The sequence below is a fragment of the Schistocerca serialis genome, chromosome 3 (genome assembly GCF_023864345.2).
Source record: "Schistocerca serialis cubense isolate TAMUIC-IGC-003099 chromosome 3, iqSchSeri2.2, whole genome shotgun sequence".
NCBI lineage: Eukaryota > Metazoa > Arthropoda > Insecta > Orthoptera > Acrididae > Schistocerca > Schistocerca serialis.
Genome location: NC_064640.1, coordinates 836947636 through 836972361, shown reverse-complemented (window position 1 = coordinate 836972361; position 24726 = coordinate 836947636). Strand labels below are relative to the sequence as shown.

At 40.4% G+C, this 24726-nt stretch overlaps 1 protein-coding gene and 1 pseudogene across 1 annotated transcript in view; both read right to left on the bottom strand.

Moving 5' to 3' along the window:
* LOC126470879 (serine-rich adhesin for platelets) overlaps window positions 1-24726 on the bottom strand; it is a 479197-nt gene that overhangs the window by 81483 nt on the left and 372988 nt on the right. Inside the window, exons 10-13 of the mRNA XM_050098901.1 lie at window positions 23805-24034; window positions 18947-19069; window positions 18526-18855; window positions 6636-6819 (exon numbers count right to left, since the gene is read on the bottom strand). Of these exons, the coding sequence (XP_049954858.1) occupies window positions 6636-6819; window positions 18526-18855; window positions 18947-19069; window positions 23805-24034 (867 nt within the window). The remainder of the gene's footprint in view (window positions 1-6635; window positions 6820-18525; window positions 18856-18946; window positions 19070-23804; window positions 24035-24726) is intronic.
* LOC126471728 (5S ribosomal RNA) lies at window positions 13765-13882 on the bottom strand (annotated as a pseudogene).

The window sequence follows — 24726 nt, the reverse complement described above, 5'->3', positions numbered from 1 at the left end:
CAGAAGGGTTGCACTTCTGTCATGTTGAACAATTTTCTTCAGTTGTATTTCTATGAGCTTATTTCTTCACTGACTGTAATTCTATATTCACCAGTTGTGGAGTTTTCTCCATCATAAATTAAGCATTAATAGACAAATTCAGTAATTATTCATATCCTTTTCTATAAGTAAGAATCCTGGACAAAGGTTCAGTCAGTCTGCCTTAGTCACTCACAAGGTTAACATCTCTGTGTTGCTGTGACTCTTGAGATGTAGTCAAATTAATATTGACAGCAAGTCATTCAGTCTGTAAAACAGTCTATGTTTAGTCATAAACACATCAACATCTCCATGTCAGAATTTGAGTTTTGCCACCAACACATGAACATCTCCATGGCAAGTGTTTCTGTAAGTCTTCTCACCAAGTGAGTAATTAGTAACCAAGGAAGTATGGTTTATGTGAGTCTAATATATGTAGAGGCACATCTGGTAAGTTTGCTGTTGAAACTGTTCGTTAAGTATGTTGTCACTGTTATGATTCGCTAAGTGTAGATGCTGGCCTGTGTTGTGTGAACTATTATGCATAAAACATAAATCCAGTAGAAGGATCTGATTATCACAATGCTTTTTGAGAGTAATAAATGTGAAAAGATTTCAAGCTTGTCTCTGAAGTGTTGGGTTAATAATATTAGATAACAACTATGTTACTAAACCACCCAGCTTCAGGAAAAGAGATGACAATAAGAAATGTTACTGAGGAATTTCTACCACAGCTCAGTATGCTTATTCAGTCTGTTTAACACAACTGCAAGGACCACTGATCACAAAGTTTGAGGAAAATGCACAGAAAAGGTAATCGAGTTAAACTGTCAGTTCTTCATATTGTGGTGAGCTGTGATGCATGCAGCACTCAGTTGGCTGGTGTCATGATTGGCATGCTGCAACTTGCCAGTTCAAACCTGACCACCAGCAATTATTTGTTATGTAGTATTTATTCCTTGGGGAAAGATCTTGAAATATCTTATGTCTGTGTTCATATATTTTGGAATATTCAATCTATATATAAATTCCAGTATTCTGGGATATTCGGTTTTTGAATAAATAGCTGCACTCTCTGTCCAGCATGTCATTTCTGTTTTGACTGAACGTTGGTGTCAATAATAAACATGCTTTCAGTTATAAGTGTTGTATTTCAGATCTGGACTTGATTGTGGTTTCAATGTGATATTGCGTGATGGAGACACCAGGTACATCAAAACATTTACGTAACAATGGCTCCAATTAGGTGAAACAAAATACATCACCTGCACAGATAGAAACCAGAATACAAACAGTAAATCATTTGTAAGATCTGTATATTCAGGAGACAGATGGTTTCCAAAACAACTATAAGTCAGCTTCACATCAGCCATCCTTCATTGTTTTCTGGAGATACTGGTCAAAACCCAGCAAAATGGCTGAAAGGATTCAATCAAGTCAACAAATATAACAGGTGGGATGACATGATGTGTTTTGACAAATGTGTAATTTCACTTTGGTGGCACAGCCCTACAGTGGTTCAAAAACAATTAAGAGAAGCCTTGTAGCTGGGACAAATTCCAGGCTGGCAACAATCAGGAGCAAGTCCACTCACCAATTCACCACACTTGCTAGGTGGTAGCCTTTAAATCGGCCGCAGTCCGTTAGTATATGTTGGACCCGCGTGTCGCCACAATCAGTGATTGCAGACCGAGCGCCGCCACACGGCAGGTCTAGTCTAGGGAGACTCCCTAGCACTCGTCCCAGTTGTACAGCCGACTTTGCTAGCAGTGGTTCACTGTCTACGTACACTCTCATTTGCAGAGACGACAGTTTAGCATAGCCTTCAGCTACGCCATTTGCTACGACCTAGCAAGCCACCATATTCAGTTACTATAATTGCTACGTATTCTGAATAGATAATATTGTGATTCATGTACCATCAAGAGCAATGTTCATCATTAATGGATTAAAGTTAAGTATCAAACTAATTACGTCCACTTTCTGAATTCTCATTCCTTGTCATGTTCCAGACCTCACGTCAGTGTAGTGCTTCCCTCCTCACGCTAGCCTGCTTGAGCTAAAATGCGTGCATTTTGGCCTCCACTCGTAACGCAGTGTTGGCTCTTCTGCTAACACAAAAGTCATATACACAGAATGTTTTGGCCCTGTACCAGATCGGGAATCTGAGTTTCCAGAATGAGATTTTCACTCTGCAGCGGAGTGTGCACTGATATGAAACTTCCTGGCAAGTGCTCTTGCCCGCGAAAGGCAAAGGTCCCGAGTTTGAGTCTCAGTCCGGCACAGGCACACAGTTTTAATCTGCCAGGAAGTTTCATATCAGCGCACGCTCCGCTGCACAGTGAAAATCTCATTCTGGAAACATCCCCCAGGCTGTGGCTAAGCCATGTCTCTGCAATATCCTTTCTTTCAGGAATGCTAGTTCTGCAGGGTTCGCAGGAGAGCTTCTGTAAAGTTTGGAGGGTAGGAGATGAGATACTGGCAGAAGTAAAGCTGGGGTTTTTTTTTTTTTTTTTTTTTTTTTTTTGGCGCACAACTTCAACGGTCATTAGCGCCCAGACTACGTTAGGAATGCACCGTGAGTCACAAGTTTAAAACAGCAACGAAATGGAAAACACGATAAAAGACAGACTGACAGGCATAGGATTATAAAAAAAACAGCATAATCAAATGTCCTTAGAGAGGATTGTCAAGTTGATAAAATGAAGAACGCGAGCAGCTGCTCGTGGGTCACCCGCTAAAATGGCATCTAGAGTACATGGCAGGCCAAGATCAAGACGCAGTGTGTTAAAATCCGGACAGGACGTTAAAATGTGGCGGACCGTCAGCAATTGCCCACATGGGCAGAACGGCGCCGGCGCAGCCGTCAGCAGATGGCGATGGCTGAACCGGCAGTGTCCAATTCGTAACCGGGCCAAAACTACCTCCTCCCGCCGAGAAGGGCGTGAGGAGGACGTCCAAGCCGCGGGAAGAGGTTTCAAGGCCCGAAGCTTGTTGTCTGTAAGTGCAGCCCAATCGGCATGCCACAGTGATAAAATGTGCCGACAAATGACCCTGCTACAATCTGATGAAGGGACACAACAAGAAGCTGTCCGAGGCTGGAGGACCGCAGCCTTGGCCGCGGCATCTGCAGCTTCGTTCCCAGGGATACCGACATGGCCAGGAACCCACATAAAGCTAACCGGAGAACCAAAGTCCACCAGCTGCTGAAGAGAGTGTTGGATCCGGTGCACGAAAGGGTGAACCGGGTATGGATCACTGAGGCTCTGGATGGCGCTCAGGGAATCGGAGCAGATGACATATGCAGAATGTCGGTGGCGGCAGATGTAAAGAACAGCCTGGTAGAGGGCAAAGAGCTCAGCTGTGAAGACCGAACAATGGCCATGGAGCCGGTATTTGAAACTTTGTGCCCCGACAATAAAAGAACACCCGACCCCGTCATTGGTCTTAGAGCCATCTGTATAAATGAAGGTCATATTAATGAACTTCGAACGAAGTTCGACAAAACGGGAGTGGTAGACTGAACCGGGGGTAACCTCCTTTGGGAGCGAGCAGAGGTCAAGGTGGACGCGAACCTGAGCCTGGAGCCAAGGTGGCGTGTGGCTCTCGCCCACTCGAAAGGTTGCAGGGAGTGAAAAATTAAGGTGTTGAAGGAGGCGACGAAAGCGAACTCCAGGGGGTAGCAGGGCAGAGACATACAACCCATATTGATGGTCGAGAGAGTCATCAAAAAAGGAACGATAAGACGGGTGGTCAGGCATTGCCAGTAGCCGACAGGCATACCGACAAAGCAGTATATCGCGCCAGTAGGTGAGTGGCAATTCACCAGCGTCAGCATGAAGACTCTCGACGGGACTAGTATAAAACGCTCCGATCGCAGGTCGTAAACCCCGATGTTGTATGGAGTTGAGACGGCGTAAAATGGATGGCTGTGCAGAGGAGTATACGAAGCTCCCATAATCCAGCTTGGAGCGGACGATCGACCGATATAGGCGAAGTAGGACGGTTCGATCCGCTCCCCAAGACATACCACTGAGAACACGGACGACATTTAGAGAACGGGTACAACGGGCAGCCAAATAAGACACATGTGGAGACCAGCTAAGTTTCCTGTCAAATGTAAGACCTAAAAATTTTGTTGTCTCCACGAATGGGAGAGCAATGGGACCGAGTCGTAAGGATGGTGGGAGAAACTCTTTGTAGCGCCAGAAGTTAATACAGACCGTCTTCTCGGCAGAAAAACGGAAGCCATTGGCGACACTCCAGGAGTAAAGACGGTCAAGAGAATGCGGAAGACAGCGCTCCAGGAAACACGTACGCTGAACACTGCAGTAGATGGTAAAATCATCCACGAAAAGGGAGCCTGATACATCAGCTGGGAGGCAATCCATTATTGGATTGATCGCTATGGCGAAGAGAGCGACACTCAAAACTGAGCCCTGTGGCACCCCATTCTCCTGGCGAAAGGTGTCTGACAGGACAGAACCCACACGTACCCTGAACTGTCGATCCATTAAAAAGGAACGAATAAAAAGAGGGAGGCGACCGCGAAGGCCCCATGTATGCATGGTGCGGAGAATGCCCGCCCTCCAACAGGTGTCGTAAGCCTTCTCCAAATCAAAGAACACAGCCGCGGTCGGGCGCTTCCGCAAGAAGTTATTCATAATGAAGGTCGACAAAGTAACCAGATGGTCAACAGCAGAGCGGTGCCTACGAAATCCACATTGTACATTGGTAAGTAGGCGTCGAGACTCGAGCAGCCAAACCAAACGGGACTTAACCATTCGCTCCATCACTTTACAGACACAGCTGGTAAGCGAGATGGGTCGATAACTGGAAGGTAAGTGCTTGTCCTTCCCCGGCTTAGGGATCGGGACAACAACAGACTCGCGCCAGCATGCGGGAACATGTCCCTCAATCCAGATGCGATTGTAAGTATGAAGAAGAAAACCTTTACCCGCAGGAGAAAGGTTCTTCAGCATCTGAATATGAATAGAATCAGGCCCTGGAGCGGAGGACCGTGATCGGCCAAGTGCATTTTCAAGTTCCCGCATGGTGAATGGGGCATTATAAATTTCACGATTCGAGGAGCGGAAGTTAGGTGGCCTAGCCTCCTCTGCCTGTTTGCAGGGGAGGAAGGCAGGGTGGTAATGAGCGGAGCTCGAAACCTCTGCGAAAAAGCGGCCGAAGGCATTGGAGACAGCCTCAGGGGCCACAAGGACATCATTCGCGACTGTCAAGCCAGAAACTGGTGAGTGGACCTTAGTGCCAGATAGCCGGCGCAGGCTACCCCAGACAACAGAAGAAGGAGTAAAACTGTTGAAGGTGCTTGTGAAAGCAGCCCAGCTGGCTTTCTTGCTTTCTTTAATAATACGACGACACTGTGCACGTAATCGTTTATAATTGATACAATTCGCCACGGTAGGGTGGCGTTTAAAGGTGCGTAAAGCACATCGATGAGCACGTAAAGCGTCTCTGCATGCTGCGGTCCACCAGGGGACCGGTACGTGACATGGAGAAGAAGTAGGGTGAGGGATGGAATATTCAGCAGCAGTGAGAATGACTTCCGTGAGGTGTGCGACCTGACGATCGCAGCTTGTGAAGGTTTGATCCTGAAAGGTCGCCCTGGAAGAGAAGAGCCCCCAGTCATTCTCACAAACGTTAACAATTTTCCAGGTGTTCCTTGTTCATTGAAGATGTGGTAGAGAAGCTCTCTGGTTATGGTATCGTATGTTGCTTTGTAGTCAATGAAGAGATGATGTTTGCCAATCCTGAGTTCAACTGTTTTTTCCTAAAATTAGCCTTAGGCTGAAGACATGATTTATAGTTGATTTCCGTAGGAGAAATTCACATTGTTATGAGCCAGTCTCTCTCTGAACGATTGGGAGTAGAAGGCCAAACAGCATGTCAGAGAGTACTTTATATCCCTGTGTACAAACCCTCAAGTTTGACACGATGTCCAGATGTTTTAATTCAGTCCCAAATGACAACATGTCTTGGAACTGGATGAATTTATATATATATATATATATATATATATATATATATATATATATATATATAATAGAGGGAAACATTCCAAGTGGGAATGGCGCATTTCAAAGTAGACTGTTGGCTGTGCCTGTCCACTGCTTAATTTATCCTTTACGTGGTGAATAACAACCTCAACCATACTGAATTTTCCATATATATATATATATATATATATATATATATATATATATATATATATATATATATATATAATAGAGGGAAACATTCCAAGTGGGAAAAATTATATATATATATATATATATATATATAATATGGAAAATTCAGTATGGTTGAGGTTGTTATTCACCACGTAAAGGATAAATTAAGCAGTGGACAGGCACAGCCAACAGTCTACTTTGAAATGTGCCTGTCCACTGCTCATTGTCTCCTCTATCTGTAGCAGTCTATACAAATCCACATTAACACTTTTAATTACCTGAATACTTACACTGACATATAACAAGATTAAAAATATGTATCTCTTTACAACTATATTTGTGCCTCTTTAATGGTTGTGTACAGAATAGAACACAAACAAAATTTGAATATAACAGTATATCATATATCACATAAAAATTTCTTACCTAGGTGTTGTAGTTCCAGCAGGAGTAGTTAGCCCTCCTGAACCAAGGCTGCGAGCTGTGTTATAACTCACAATTCGATTGTACAAAGTGCGGCTGACTGCTGGTGCTGTGACAGCACCTTTTCTTTCACCACTCTGGTCTGAATTCTGGAGATTTAATTGTTTCTCCAGCTGCTCAACGCCACCTACAACATATTGACTGTTAATTACAGGGAGGTGAGCAACATTTCTGCTATCAGCAAAAACACTCTCTCTTCAGGAAGAAAATGTCACCTCTGAAAGTGAGTAATGTAATAGTGAAAATACCAATAATGGAAATTCCTGAAGGGAGCTGTACATAAACTAAGGGAAAGGCAACCACTCACCTACAGTAGATCAATGTGTGGAGCATGGAGCACAGAGATACACAACAGGAAACAGCATACACACTACTTTTAAGTTCTTGCTCTTTTTCTAACAAAAGTACACAGACTCGCTTACACAACCACAGAGACACCCAAATGCACACTACTATGGCCATGGCACTACCAAAAGTACACATTACCACAGAGATACCTCATACTCCAGTGGCCATGGCCATGGCCATTTGGGTGTATGTGTGGTTGTTTGTGTACTTTTGCTAAAAAAAAAGACCAAGAGCTCAACTCAAAAGCTAGTTTTTTTGTGTAAATCTTAGTGTATATCTGTGTGAGGTGATCCGCTACCTGCAGATCCATGTTACATGACCCAATTTAAATCATGTGATTGTTGCATACAGTGCGTAGTGTTGCCCCTGTCACTGAACAGAAAGGATGCCTGAAGCCATACCAGTTGTCTCTTACATAGTAATTTAGTTTAGTTTCTATTTCTCATGCATTTCCATGAGGAGGTGAACTGCACTTGTGTATTTTACTGTGTACACTAGTGTTTATTAACTCATTCTTAAGTTTCCTTGCATAAATCTCAGTGCATATCTATGTGAGGCAACCTGTCATCTGAAGTGCCACATCACATGACTCCATTTAAATCTCATGTTAATACATATAATATAGCTTAAATCAGCGTTCTAGAGTTATTGTATTTATTTCCTGTAGTACTTTTATGTAAGAGGAGTTTCTAGCAAAACATAACTGTTGATACACCCATTTTCAGTACAGAGATTTATTTGTTTTAAGACCTAGTGGACTTCAATTTTAGGTTGCACAACAGATTTAAGTGTTTGTTTACTCCCTTATTTACATTTTGCCTACATTCCAACCTCAGTAGTGCCACAGTTGGCTAATTTTCTCTTTTGCAGAGGTCTGCTTGTGCTTCCTCAGTTGGTCCTCACTGTACGTTTGTAATTTTGAGGTATCAGTTTTTTCTTTCCTTTCTTTTCTCTTATGCTTCCACAATACAGTGTGGATAGGGACAGTGGCTGTTGTGGGCACACACAAGGAGAATTGGCAGCTGTCCATAAATACCTGTAGGCAGCGGTGGTTGACCAGAGTTTACAGGCTTCTGGTGGCATTAGGACACTGGTGACAAAAACTTTGGCACCCTTGGTGCCGTTTCAGTCCCCAGGTGACCAGGCTTTCACTGAGTTTTCTGATACAAAACATCTCACCAGTTCATCTTTGCTCAGGAGTGAGTGGAGGACAGTGGTGAGTTCCCATGTCACTGGGTAGAAGACAAAAGGGAATGGACTACAGAGCTGATACCTTACACCTTAGCTATAGGTATGAGATGTGACCCTGTGTTGATAATACTTCTGAACCAGTGTAGGATGCCTCTCCTGTTAGGCCAGCAACCAATTCTCCTGCCTTGTCTGTACAAGTCCAGAGGGTGGGTTTGCTATTCATTGGCAGCTCAAATGTTAGCCAGGGTGATGGAGCCCCTCAGGGAAACAGTAGGCAAGGTTGGAAAGAATGCTAGAGTGCACTCAGTATGTTTGCTGGGGGGGGGGGGGGGGGAGGGGGGGCGGGTCTCATCTGTTATGTGAAGAGGCCCTACTGGCAGCTATCAAGCACACTGAATGGAACTGGCTGCAAATTATGGCACATATTAGCACGAATGACACCTGCCAGTTGGCTTCTGAGGCCATTCTCAATTCCTTTTCGCATATGGCTGATTTGATGAAGATGACTAACACTGCACATGGGGTGCAGGCTTAGCTGCATCATACCCAGGGTCAATCACAGTCCTCTGGTTTGGAGCAGAGTGGAATGTCTAAACCAGAGACTCAGACAACTCTGTGAAGATATCCAATGAAAATTTCTCAATCTCTGTTATCGAGTGCAGAACGGTAGGGTTCACCTTAATAGGTCAGGCATGCACTAGAATTGCCCTCCCCCTTGGTATCAGACATGAATTGCCTGCCAAAATTGAAGTTACAACAGCCACAGTATTCCCAGAGAATGTCTGTACTCACATATCAGATACAGAAAAGATTAACAGAATATTAGTAAACTGCAGGAGCATCTAAGGAAAGACCCCAGAACTAGTGTAGTTTTTTGTAAGTTTTAATGATCAGATAGTATTAGGACCAGAAAGTTGATTGAAACTGGAAGAAAACAGCAGTGAAAACCTATGTCCAGATTGGGATATTTATTGTGGGGATAAGTTAGTCACCAATGGAGGCAGAGTATTTATTGCAGTAAAGAATTCAACTGTATCCTGTGAGATTATCATGGATTCTGAACGTGAATTAATCTGGGTGAAGGTAAGCAACAAAGGTTGGTTAAAAATAGTAATCAAATTCTTTTGTAGACCAACTGGGCCAGGAGCTGTGGTGGTAGAGTGCTTCAGAGAGAACTTGCAGAATTGCAGAATATTGTTTGTAATTTTCCTGATGATGTCATTGTAAAAGGGGGTAACTTCAACTTAGCATGAATAGATTTGGAGAGTCATGCCATCCAAATCTGTGGCAGAGACAGGGATTCATGTGACATTATTCTGAATGTGGAATCTGAAAATTGCTCAGAGAAAATAATTAGGGAACCAACTCATGAAGGAAATGTCTTAGACCTCCTAGCAACAAATAGACCTGAACTTACGGAATCAGTTAACACAGAGAAAGGTATCAGTGACCATAAAGCTGTGATAGCAGCTATGACTATGAGTTTTACAAGGAATGTTAGGAAAGGCAGGAAAATATTTTTGCTCAGCAACAGTGATAGAATGCAAATTGTAGGGTATCTGAGTAGTCAACAACAAATATTCAGTGCTGAGGACGAAGATGTGAAGGAAAAAAAAAAAACTAAAGCATTGTTCAATGTGCCTTAGACAAGTATGCACCAAGCAAGGTTTAAGGGGTGAGAAAGACCCACTGTGGTTTAATAGCCATGTTAGAAAATTGCTATGTAAACAAAGAGAGCTTCATCACAGATTCAAGAGAAGTCAAAATCTGTATGAGAAACAAAAGCTGAACAAAATGAAGATGAGTGTAAGGAGAGCAGTGAGAGAGGCATTCAGTGACTTTCAAAGTAATATTTTGTCAACTGATCTGAGTAAAAACCCTAAGAGATTTCGGTTTTGCATAAAATCAATAAGTTGTTCAAAATCCTCTATTCATTCACTCAGTCACCATACTGGCACTGAAATGGGAAGTAACAGAGATGGTCTCTCCTTTCAATCATCATACAAACACTGAAATGGCAGACTTGAGATAGCCAATTGTGGGAATAGAAAAGCAACTGCAATGGCTTAGTAGTGGAAAGGCATCTAGCCCAGATAAGATACCTATAAGATACTACAAAGATTACATGACAGAACTTGCTCCTCTTCTAGCAGCACCTTTAGATTGCTAGAGCAACAGAAGGCACCTAGCATCTGGAAAAAATGCAAAAAAATGGTTCAAATGGCTCTGAGCACTATGCGACTTAACTTCTGAGGTCATCAGTCACCTAGAACTTAGAACTAATTAAACCTAACTAACCTAAGGACATCACACACATCCATGCCTGAGGCAGGATTCGAACCTGTGACCGTAGCGGTCGCTTGGTTCGAGACTGTAGCGCCTAGAACCGCACGGCCACTCCGGCCAGCCGGGGGGGGGAAAAAAAAAAGTGCAGGTCATTACCATTTTTATGAAGGGTCTTAGGATAGATGTACATAATAACAGGGCTCTATCACTGACATCAATCTGTCGTAGAATTATGGAACACATTTTATGTTCAAGAAGTATGACATTTCTGGAGAACAAAAAACTGCTCTATCAAAACCAGCATGGATTTCACAACCAGAAATCTTGCAAAACTCAGTTCTCTCTGTTCCTCCATGAGATCCACAGCACTGTAGGCAACAATGATCAGGTTGGTGTCATGTTCCTTGACTTCAAGATGGTATTTGACACTGTCCCACATTGCTGTTTCATAGAAAAAAATATGATCTTATTGAGCATTGGACAAGATTTGTGATAGGATTCAACACTTCTTTGCAAACAGAATTCAGCACATCACTCCTTAAGGAACAGACTTGACAGATGTAAATGTAATTTATGGAGTACCCCTTGGAAGTGTGATAGGACCGCTACTATTTATAATGTATATAAATGATCTAGTAGCAAGTTCTGGAAGCTTTTTAAGACTCTTCGCAGTTGTATGTAACAAAGTAGCAACACCAGAAGACAGTATCAATTTGCAGAATGACCTACATAGGAGTGATGAATGGTGCAGGCTCTGGCAGTCGACCCTGAATATAAATAAATGCAACACATTGCACATACATAAGAAAAGAAATCCACTGCTGCACAACTGCACTATTGATGACAAATTACTGGAAACAGTATCTGCCATAAAATATCCAGGAGCGGCTACATAGTGTGATCTCAAGTGGAATGACCATATAAAGCAAATGATAGGGAAAGTAAATGCCAGACTGAGATTCATAGGAAGAATCTCAAGGAAATTTAACTCATCCATGAAGGAAATAGCATACGAGTGCTTGTTCACCCAGTTCTTGAGTATCATTCATTAATCTGGGACCCTTAGCAGGTAGGACTGATAGAAGAGACAGAAAAGATCCAATGAACAGCAGTGTATTTCATCATGGGATCATTCAGTCAGTACAGGAGCACTACAGAGGTGCTCAAGAAACTCCAGTGACAGACATTACAAGAGAGGTGTTGTGCATCACGGAGAGGTTTACTACTGAAATTTCAAGGGAGTGCTTTCTGGGAAGAGGTGAACAACATATTACTTCCTCCCACATACATCTTGTGGAATGACCACAATGAGAAAATCTGAGAAATTAGAGCTAAGACAGTGATTTACCAACACTCATGCTTCCCACGCAACATTCATGACTGGAACATGGAAAAGGGGGTACAGTTAGTGGTACCAGAAGTAAACTCCACCACACACCATCAGGTGGCTTGCAGAGTCTGATGTAGATGTTGACATAGTTGTTAATCATGTTCCCTGTTACATATCTCTTTGCTCTATACATTGGTCTGCTATAGGTAAAAGAGAAAATAAACTTCACATACTTGAGGCTATGGTAGTATTCAATTAACCCATAGTTTAGCTATTAGAACTGTCACCAAGTCATCCATACTTCAAAAGCAGGTGTCATAATTGTGATTTTTTATAACAATGATGGTTGTAGAATGCGAATCTCAAGAGGGCTCCAAGAGCAAAGATGATTCTCCAACTGTAACTGAGAGGAGTCACACATGACTTCAAAACCTATACAAGGTTTATCAAACTACAACCCACACCTGATTGAACTGTGTACTTATTTCAAGTGTTAAGATGGCGTCTTCAACATGTCTAATGCAGGCACATGCATGCATGCGTGCATGCTCTCTCTCTCTCTCTCTCTCTCTCTCTCTCACACACACACACACACACACACACACACACACTCTTACACAAAAGACGATGAAATTCACGGTCAAGTGTGTTTAGATTGAAAAGCGATCATAGTAAACAAAAACAATAAGTGTCTGTTAATGTAAGGCAACAGTTGGAATCAGTACATTGTTTCTCTAATAAGATGGCAACATGAATTGGTTGTCTGAATAAAAATGAAGCCAGTCATTCTTTGTACCTATGTGCGTCAATGTATTCTTTAACAAATGAATCCTGGGTGTGTCTGAAACACTAAAAGGCATTCCCTAGATTGTACAGTGAGATATCCAAACAGATTATAGGCCCAGTAGCACTGGAAATCTAGGAAAGTAAAAAAAGTGAAATCTTGTGAGTGTAAAAAGACTGTTTTTCTTACAAAAAGATTTGTGCATTGTGTGTCAAAATAGGGCTTCATCAGTATAAGACATAGCATGAAACAGTGTGCCAAAACTAAAAGACACTGCAAGTTTTCTGTTACGGGACTTGGAAATAAATGTGATGTTCATGGCAATGGGCCTAGGCAGATATTTTATCAGCAGTATCACAAAACCTAAAAATGAAAAGAAAATGAATAGGAACAAATAGACATACTTGTAAAATACTATATTTTGAGAACCAAAGAGATCAATATTAAAACACACATATCCACCTGTGAAACTTTTAAGGAAAAGTATGATACACTTGTGAAGATATATGAGAAGAATACAAAGAAACAGAAGACTCAATTATTAGAAGAGTTATATAACTCTGAATATGACAGAAATCTAGATATGATGCCAAATATTGCTAAAGAAAGTATCATTCAGATTGAACTGCCTGTGTTTGGCAGTGTTTATGCAGCTGCCATAGTGTCCTCTTCACAAGAACTGACTGACACCCAATGACCAGGAATAAGAGCCACGATGGCAGTGTCACACCGAGCCTCAATCTGATCACCAGCAGCATGAGATACCTCTAACAATTGAGCAAAATTTAATACTTGAGCTAAAAACTGATTCATGCACTGTAGTGCACACCACTTCTCACAATGAACCAAAGTTTATTATTCTTCCACATACACGCGAACAGCAGTTGAAAATGTAGAAGCAAACATAGAAGCAATCTAGGTAACAATACAAGCACTCCGTCTTCAGGCCACAAGTGGCTCATCGGGACCATCCGACCGCCGTGTCATCCTCAGTTGAGGATGCGGATAGGAGGGGCGTGTGGTCAGCACACCGCTCTCCCGCTCGTTATGATGGTTGTCTTTGACCAGAGCCGCTACTATTCGGTCGAGTAGCTGCTCAATTGGCATCACGAGGCTGAGTGCACCCAGAAAAATGGCAACAGCACATGGCGGCCTGGATGGTGACCCATCCGAGTGCCAGCCACGCCCAACACTGCTTAACTTTGGTGATCTCACGGGAACCGGTGTATTCACTGTGGCAAGGCCATTGCCCTAACAATCTACATCTACATCTACATTTATACTCCGCAAGCCACCCAACGGTGTGTGGCGGAGGGCACTTTACGTGCCACTGTCATTACCTCCCTTTCCTGTTCCAGCCGCGTATGGTTCGCGGGAAGAATGACTGTCTGAAAGCCTCCGCGCGCACTCTAATCTCTCTAATTTTACATTCGTGATCTCCTCGGGAGGTATAAGTAGGGGGAAGCAATATATTCGATACCTCATCCAGAAACGCACCCTCTCGAAACCTGGCGAGCAAGCTACACCGCGATGCAGAGCGCCTCTCTTGCAGAGTCTGCCACTTGAGTTTGTTAAACATCTCCGTAACGCTATCACGGTTACCAAATAACCCTGTGACGAAACGCGCCGCTCTTCTTTGGATCTTCTCTATCTCCTCCATCAACCCGATCTGGTACGGATCCCACACTGATGAGCAATACTCAAGTATAGGTCGAACGAGTGTTTTGTAAGCCACCTCCTTTGTTGATGGACTACATTTTCTAAGGACTCTCCCAATGAATCTCAACCTGGTACCCGCCTTACCAACAATTAATTTTATATGATCGTTCCACTGCAAATCGTTCCGCACGCATACTCCCAGATATTTTACAGAAGTAACTGCTACCAGTGTTTGTTCCGCTATCATATAATCATACAATAAAGGATCCTTCTTTCTGTGTGAGCAGTTGCTCAAAATAAGTATCAACACAGTATGAGAGAGAGTGCCTGCTGCACTGTGCTTATAAAGAGGAGGACTCTGGTAGACAGTGTGGTGGATGTCGCACTGTGTGCACACAAGTCATGCCCTTCCCCCCCCCCCCCCCCCCCCCTCTCCACAGGTGGTCTCTGGTGGCCATCCCACACAGATGCCATTGGCAGAATATTCAAAGCATAGGGTTATAGGATGTAAAAACTTCAATATCACCACAGAGAGAAGTTTAAGAAATCAGTGTAGCTAGTTAATTAGTTAGTTAGTTTCATGTTCTATGGATAATTTGTGTGATACATTGCAAAGATGTGTTGTAGCAAAATAAGACTTTCCATATCATGAAGTGATAGTCAGTTTATTGTATTTAGCACATAAAATGTGATTGGACTTGGCGTATGCAGTGAATTATGAAAGCAGATCAATAAGTGATCCAAATCACTCAGACACCCAAAATATGAAGAGAACTCTAAGATACCTGAATTCAGTGACAGGGAGTGATATATTCTACTACTCATCAGAAAAAAAAGAGCAATGTTAGTGGCTTACTGTGATTTAGATTTCACAGGCAACAGAAAGATAGAAAAAGTACTATGGGATACATATTTCTGTACAGCAATGCTCCAGTCACTTGGCGTTGCAAGACACAATGTGTAGTTGCACTGCCTAGTACTGAAGCAGAATACATATCTTCAGCTCAGAACAGTTGAGAGATGAAGTTTGTGAAGACTTTCATAGAAGAACTGCTGAATAAAAACATGAAAATAACACTGTGTGAATAATCAAAATGCAATAGCAATTATGAATTCAGTTCAAATGTCAAGAAGAAGCAAGCACATTGTTGTGAAGTATCATTTCATCAGCGGTAAATTAAATCATGACTGATTCAACATTCAGTACTGTCAAACTCGAGAACAACTCGCTGACATTCTAACCAAATCTCCTGAAAGCAGTGATTTTAAAAGACTGAATGAAAAGTTGATGTTTAATTGAAATTAAAATCTTTTGTTTGTTTAATTTTAGCTTGCTGCAGAGTGCTGATCCCGTCAGATGTGGTCACAGTCATGCTACAATCGCCTAAAGATGGTGAACATGAGTGTGTGAGTTGTGCTTGAGTAAATGTGTGTGTTTTCTATTTCAGAAGAAGGACTTTGTCCAAAAGCTTAATATTTTAGCAATCTTTTTCGTTGTGCCTGTTTGGAACTCAATGCTTCCACTATGTGGTAAGTAAGAATCTATCCTTTCCATGTTATTGTTTTCCCCCCAAATACTTCCCATTGTTTGTCTTCATACATTTAAATATTCTTCAGTGGAGTAAAAGTAGTGATGCTGTAAATATGACTTTAAATATCTTTGCAAGATTTTCACCTCAATATTTGCTTTTATGTTTTCAAGAAATTTGTTATAAAATTTAACTCCCATTTGGAAAGTACTTTTTGGCACAAGGAAGTGTTGCTTTTGGATCAAATGTAAGTTTTTGTTTTTTCTGATATGATGATCACAAATATCACAGGTTTTTTGCAATCTGCTATAGAGTTGCATCCAGTGGCCCTTTCTTGAAATTTGAATATACTGGTAGTTGCTTTTGAGTTACCCCAATATGTGCCCTCAAATCTAATTTGAGAATGAAAGTAGGAATGGTATGCACTCCTTACTGTATTCTCACTACAACAGGTTTTTAGTGTGCAAAGAAGGTAACTAGTGTTGTATAATTTTGCATTCAGATGTTCTATATGAATACTTCATTTCAAAATGCTTTGCAACCATAATCCTAAGAATTTGGTTTCTCTACTGTTACCATCTGGCCCATGAGTTGTCCACATGATATTCATTGGACTGTTGCTTGTAAACACATGCAATGTCAGTGCTCTTGGAAGACAGCTGTGGTGGTGACGTTGCTCTGTTGTTGTTCCTGCATAGTGATTTGCAAAGATGGAAAAAATCAAGAGTCAAGCAGTGATTGAGTACTTTGTAAAGATAGGTATGAAAGGAAACGATATTCATGCCAATTTCCATAATACACTGGGACACTCTGCTCCTTCATATTCAACTACTGCCTGGACAAATGAATTTAAATTTGGTCAGGAGAGCTTAGATGATGATCCGCACAGTGGTTGGCCAAGATGTGTCACTACTCCAGAAATCATTGCAAAATTGCACAAAATGGTCATGGAGGATAGCCAATTGAAAGTGCGTGAAATTACTCATGCTTGCCAAATGGCATCTGAAAGGGTATATCACATTTTAACTGATACGGCTCCATCAGACTTCCATCTCTTCTGAAAACTGAAAATTTTTCTTGGTGGATGAAGATTCACTTCAGACGAAAAACTGATAACCAGATATGACAACTATTTTGCAGGCCTGGAGGAAACTCATTTTTGAAGATGGGATCAAGGCACTGGAACATCATTGGACCACATACAGTAATCTACAAGGAGCCTACATTGAAAAATAAAGAAAAGTTTCAGTGAATTTAGTACTTTTTCTATTCTGCTCCAAGAACTTTTCAAACCACCCTCATAATTTATAAGAATTCAGAAAATTTACTATTTCTGTCATGACCTTCATCATGTGTTCCACGCCTGCAAATTTAGCACAAAGTGCTTCTCGATGTACATATCACTTGCTTACTGTAATAGTTTCCCCTTTCATTATAACTAATTCTTTCATTTCTTTCTGCATGGTGTTATAACACTGTTCCATACAAAATTTGTGGTGCCCATCGATTATACAACTACATTATAGATGCTGAGTATTCTCATCCTTGTCCTCTGTGACTCCTGTTAATTTTTAAATGCTTGTGATGACAGACTGCTAGACTGCCTCTTCCTGTGCAAACAGCTACTGGACCTGTGCATTTCATTTATACCATGAACAAATAAAAAAGGATAAACAGAAGTGCTACTGCACTTCTGCCAAACTGAAGGAAGTTTTGCCAACTTAAAAATACCACACCAAATGTTGGAAGAAATAGTGTCGCATTGCATTGCTAAATGAAATGTTGTACTGGACTGAGCTATTTCAGGAAGGCCCGAGCAAAGCTAAAATGTACCGAGACAGGCTCAGCCTCGGACTACACGCATGTAGCACATTGTGCACGCATGCAGTTTTGCACACCATTGCTGACCCTATTTTAAAATAGACAATTTACTGTGAAACACACAAGTTATGATTAATCAGAGAAAGATAATGAGGAAATGACAAGAAAATACGACAGTCAAGAACTTTGAAGTGAATTTATCTCCTGCTCACACACACAAAGGAGAAATAAGATGAACATTATAGGGTCAGTTTATTCCACTCCAGGCAGATAAAACTGTGGAGTACACTGAAGCATGTCTTTCACTCACAACAGCTAACAATGCAAATGGCCATATGCTTAAGGAAATTACCATTCTGTATTACAGACTTATGAAAAGCGTGTTTTTTTTTTGTCTTATTTACTTAATAAATCCAATAGTTTCCCATTGATAACAACCCTTAGAAATACACTGTATCTCATAAAATACACTCTGTTATTAATGGTAGAATATCTACTTTCTGAGATTTTTTTGTGATATCTGTTTTACTGTTATGAGTATTGTTTTTGTCTGAATGCAAGGACATTATTTTAATGGTAATACAGGATTATTCAGCTCCTGCAGAAAATCAAGAAAGAGAGCAAATGAGTTTACTTTCGCCCGGTCCTGGAAATACGTTTTCAGTTTTACTGATAATTCTCCAACATCCAGCATTAGACTATTATTTAGTACTGCTTATGAGAAAGAAAATGTACTCTGTGATGATCTGTTCTTTTGGGAATGGTTTGTGTGTCAGTCAGAGCTTTTGATTGTAATAAGAATTACTGTATCATTTGTTGTCACAGAAATTGAACGAATAGAATATTTTTCCATTCTGATTAACTAAGTTTCTTGATAAGACTGACCAAGTTTCTTAATAAGATTAATCAGCTCCTTCAGTGCCTGAGGGTCTTCTTCTGAATCACTGTCATAATCTCGGTATTCGTCATCTTCTTCCAGTTCTTCTTCTTCATCATCATCATCATCCAGCACAGGTGGGGGTTCTGTAGTTGTAGTAGTAGTTAATTTTGTTGTCAGTTTAGTACTCGGTGAAGTGCTGAAACGTGTAGTGCTGCTGGTAGCAGCTTTTATTGGTGGTAAAGTGGATGAGCTCCCACCTGGGCTTTTACTCTTCTTGTTGCAAACTACATTCCTCGCATAATCACAAGAATCAGCAGCTTTGTTAAAAAACAATCCTGAAAAAAGATAGTGTACATTAATATATGCTATACACAAAAATCTACAGAAAGGTATGTACTCATGTATAGCATACATTGTTATAAATACCTGATGGGCAGGTGAACTGATGAGCGACAATACCGAGGTTTGAGGGACCACTGTCAAGGCACCAAAAGTACTTCTTACAGTCTCGGGGATGTGGGAAAAAGCCCTCATCTTTACACTTGAAATCTGAAACATATGTTTACAATAAGAAACAAAGGCAATCTTTCTCTCTCAATATGTGGTATCTTTCAATAACCTATGAACTTCAGTTCTTAGGCATTCATGCCCGTATATTTTGCAATGCAAATTACAAATTTTATGTGAAGATAATAGGAAATGTTTATCATAATTCATATTCTAGTTAAAAATCTCAGAGGAACCAGGTCACTCGCCCATCCTATCTTCTCTACTAATTGCTCTTGTCTAATTATTTCTGAGCTTCTCATCCTCCATAATACCTACGTTTTAATCTTTCAGTCTGTATCTGCACTATTTTGAAAGTTCCTTACCAACTAACACTTTTACAATATTTCAGGAAATTTCAAAGCAGTGAGCAAGATTTATTTCAGTCCTTAAGTTTCTCATATTTCTCACCAGTATTTTTCCTCCATTAGTTTACAAAACTAAAATATTATATTCAAAAATATTACATTCTGTAGTAACTTCATATTCCAGATTGATGTTCACTCAGTCTGGAATTATGAAAATGGGAAACCTGTACACACATCAACATGTAGAAATAGTTGAACAAAAGGTTACCTCAGATGTTTCCACAAAACAGAGAAGTATACTTACAGACACAATCTTTTCCAAACAATGTTAAATGCTAAACTGAGATCAAAAGAAATTCAGAACTTGAAGTAGGAAGTTAATACTGTTATATCTGCAGACATTAATTAAAGTTTTGCATTACCCACTTACCTCGAAATTCATGGCACAGAAAATGAAAATTGGTTCTAATGCATGTGTGTATACTCATTTGCAATAATCCAGATCACCAGATTAAAAAAAAATTAAAGAAAAGAAAAAAAAAAACTTTTTCGTAACAACAAAGTCGTCTATTTCTCATGGGGGATTTTAGCAGCAATCCTTAGCAACATCAATATGTGGTGGAACATCCCCTTGCTTGAATGCTGGCTCAAATCCATCATGGCATACCATCAATGAGATCATCATGCCAGCCCTGGTCCAAATTTATCCACACTTCAATGGCAATCCTGTGTAAGTGATGCAGAGTATGCGATCATGCCGGTGTCCAAACACAGCTCATTTCCATTGATTACAGATGTGTTCCATTGGGTTTGTGTCTGGGGAACACACAGGCCACTCCATTCTGGTGATCCTAGCAAGCTGAAGGATGTGTTCACAAGAATAGTATGATGAGCATGTAAGTTATGATCTGTGAAGATGAAACTGTCACCAAACATTGGCGATGTGGTCCCACTATTGATTGCACAATTGTGTACCAGTACTGCAGAGCAGTGAGTTTGTCCTCAACAATCACAGGAGGTGTACAGTGTCCCCATGTAATGACATCCCAGAACATCACTCCACCACCATGTTGTTCCAAATGTGGGACACTGCTGGAGGTGTTCAATATTACCGGGTTGTCTCCAAACACATTTTCTGTGATTTCCAGGGTACAAACAGATCATAGTTTTGTTCATAAACAATACCCAATGCCAACCCTAAGGTGTCCATTCTGCATGATTTCTTGCTAATCTGTAACAGTCTATGGTGTTGTGGTATATGACACAGTGGTCACCATGTTCATCAGGAATGGACATTCACATCATGTAATCGTCTCCTACCAGTTTGATGCAGTACATGACATTCTGCAGGCTCTTTTTACACTGAATTTTGCTCTGTATCACACAGCCCAAGGTTCCTTTGACCCAGAAGTCATAGATATCTACCATCCTGTGCACCTGTCAAATGTTGACATCCCGTGTGATGTAATCCCTCACCACTAACTGTCAATTGGAACTGACGTCATGTCTGCACCAGATCATTTTGACTCTGGTGTACACATCAAGCAGCATCCCTTGTTGACAAGCTTTCCACCTGTAGCATGATGATACAGACCTGATCATTGGTTGCAATTGTCCTTCATGGCATGATGGATGTTCACTGTACTGCTCCACATACATCTCTAATGCATTCCTATGGGTGCTTTACTTCCAACTGAAATGCTGCAGTTTATTCAAGTGTGGCATTCTATCCATGGGTAGTGCTCATGGTAACTGTATATATGTGTTTACAATCTAAGGGGAAATCTTCCAATTGGTACAGGAACAATCACATTAGCAATACACTTGCATGACATATCGGGGTGATGTAAAAGTTTTGTTCATATGTGTGTAAAACAGAAATTAAAACACAAGGGCATCAAGATAAGGCTTACACAGTTATGATTCAGATAAATTAATCACAAAAAAAAAAAATTCACTGAAAAAGAATTCATCGACATTTTTATTTTTTACAATTAGTTTCTGTCATATGTGCACATCTGTATATCAGATTGGATCCTACTTTTTAAATTAAATACTGTGGCAATACACATGGGCTTTGTCAGTGAGTCAGTGGCAGGGAATATTCCCCAATATGTTGTCTTCATAACGACATAAAAGATAATCTGCAAAGTGACCTCTTTCTGAAACTGGAAGAATTACATTATTTTTTAAAAATCTAAAATAAAATAACAAATTATTGATGAACAGAGAAGAGTAAGTTCTATGCAAAACTGTGTTGAAATTAATACCAGATGACAATTTTTTGAAGTAATCAATGATGGTTAAAGTAGAAAAACACTGAAAACAGAAAATATAGTCTTTCACCTATATGGCCCACTGTAACTAAGTTAACTGAAAAATACTGGCTACATATGTGTTTCCAGAATGAATCTTTCACTCTGCATTGGTGTGTGCACTGTTTTGAAACTTCCTGGCAGATTTCAACTGTGTGCCAGACTGGGCCTTGAACCCAGAATCTCACTTTTCATGGGCAGTGTTCTTAACAACTGAGATGTCTTGGTACAACACTCAAACAGCCATCACAACTTGACTTCCACTTTCTGCTGCAACGGAAAATTTTCATTCTGTAAACAATCCCCTAGGCTATGATTAAGCCATTGCTCTGCAATATTCTTTCTTTCAGGAGTGCTAGTCCCTCAAAATATGCAGGAAAACTTCTGTGAAGTTTGGAAGGCAAGACAGAAGTACTGGTAGAAGTAAAACTGTGAGGGCAGGTCTCAAGTTGTGCCCAGATAGCTCCATCAATAAGAGTATCACTTGTGACAGGTCAGGTTCTGGGTTCCAACACCAGTCTGACACACAGTTTTAATGGAGGAGGAAATTAGTGTTTAATGTCCTGTCGTCAATTATGTCATTAGAGACAGAGCGCAAGCTCAGATTAGGGAAGGATGTGAAGGAAGTCAGCCATACCCTTTCAAAGGAATCATCCTGTCATTTGCCTGAAGTGATTTAGGAAAATTACTGGAAACCTAAATATGGATGGCCGGATGTGGGTTTGAACCGTCAACCTCCTGAATGCAAGCCCAGTGTGCTAACTACTGTGCCATCGGGCTCAGTACAGTTTTAATCTGCCAGAAAATTTCAACACATTTGTCTGTCTTATCTACTACACAACAGCTTTCAGCACAGCAGAGATTTGTGAAAAATATTAGAGAGATGAGGAATAATATTATGAGCATTAGAATGAATAACTTGTAATTTTGCTACCGACATAAACCAACGAGTCATCCGAGTGTGCGCTCTGTTGAGAACATTCCTATATATATATATATATATATATATATATATATATATATATATATATATATATATATATATATATATATATATTAAAAAAACCACACACACACACACACACACACACACACACACACACACACACACACACACACGACAAGACAGCACTGTAAAGTGGCAAGTTGAACTGAGATTATCTTTTACAATATGCGACAATAATCTTTCAATAGTACTGTCTGGAAGTTTTCAATTTATCATAAGAACACCATGGCCTAAAATTTGAGGAAAAATTGTTTTTAACAATAAAATTATTGCATTTACATATTTATGTATTTGAATAATGCACAAAAAAGTCACAGGTTATCAATAACAAACTTAACAAATTTATAAGCTTCTTATGAATAATGGAACAGAGAAGGGAAAGTTTCTGAAATTATTTAAAAACCATTACTGCTGTAGGGATGTGGAAACCTGTTTAATCAAAACATACAGGGCCAATGGAAATTAAGAGCTTGAAATATTTAGTGGGTTATTGACTGTTTAAGTGTACATGGTGAAGATATGAAAGGAACTAGATGTCTAGAGTATCAGAGGTATAAGAAAAAGCACAGAAATAACTGAATGTATAATTTCAGTCAACAACAACCTGAAGAGCATAGCAATCTTAACCAAGAAAATCATCGTGGTGATGCTCCAGAACATACCTATAAGCCAAAACCATTGCAGAAATGATAATGATGTTCATGAAATGACAAAATTTTTTTCAAACTATGACTTTGCCCCTTTCATTCTGTATCCAACTATATTTTTTCTGGTATCCAATATATTATTATTTCCTTACCTCACATTTACATTTATTTTCTTACAAATGTGGGAAATGGCAAGATACTTTGTGTTTCACATTCTATGCTAAACTCCCCCCCACCCCAAACTGACTGAATATATTGATCCACTGTTTGAAGAAAATTGCTGACAGTAAGACCATGAATAACAAACTGTAGTCTTCAAAACAGCTGTTGACTCAGTTACTGATTTTCAGTATTTTCTCCACCAGCCAGCCAGACAGACACCACAATGCCTTCTCTCAAAAATGTACAAAAAGGCATAAAGTTATCAAATTGGGCAAATTGTAATTAATAAATAAAGCTTACCACTTCCAGGATCTGGTGTTGTGGGTGGTTCTGGTGTCGTGTATGAGGGAGTAATGAGTGGAGTTGCAGTAGTAGTGGTCGTGGTGGTTGTGGTGGTCGCAACTGTACTGGTGCTCGCAGTCGTCCTCGTTCGCCCACGTGCATTACCCTTCGAGCGATTGCGATTACGTTTACGGGAAGATTGTCTGTTGTTCTGAACAGGAGTGGTCTCAATTTCATTATTTGAGCGCCTGGAAACCATTTGTGAATTTATTAAACTGCATTTGATTAGGCATAAAAGTAAGTAAAACATTAGTTCCAAATATGATACTGCAGCAGTAAAATACATTGCTCAATGAGTATCTCATTCTTTTGTTTATGGAGCTCTAAATATAGATTGTATCTTGAAAATAGCATTCACCTTTTCTTCAATGATATTTCTTGTATTCACATGAGAAAAGCTAAAAAATACCAATCAGCATAGGAAAGGCACAGCTATCACTATGAACATACCCTCTGTGCAAATGTCAAATATTATACTAACCACCATCAACAGACTGTACATACACTGCTGGCCATTAAATTGCAACACCATGAAAATGGCACAAACAAAATGTCGTACTGGCATTAAGCGTACTATATGCTAGGGTATGAAAATGATTATCATTTCACCACATCCACTAAAGTAATCAGGAGTAACTGTACATATATGGATTAAGCAGTGGGTTTCTCTTTTAGAAATTTCATTCAACTGTATGAGAAAACACCATCTCTGCAGTTTATCATTCCACAATAATGCTGTTGGTATTGGTTGGGATCCTAAGACTGTAATGTGGATATTGACCCAATGAATTCAGGAGACCTAGACTTAACATTGTGCAGCCTCATGTGATTAGCACCCGAGAGGATGGATCTACTATTTACTCAGACATACAGGATTGTA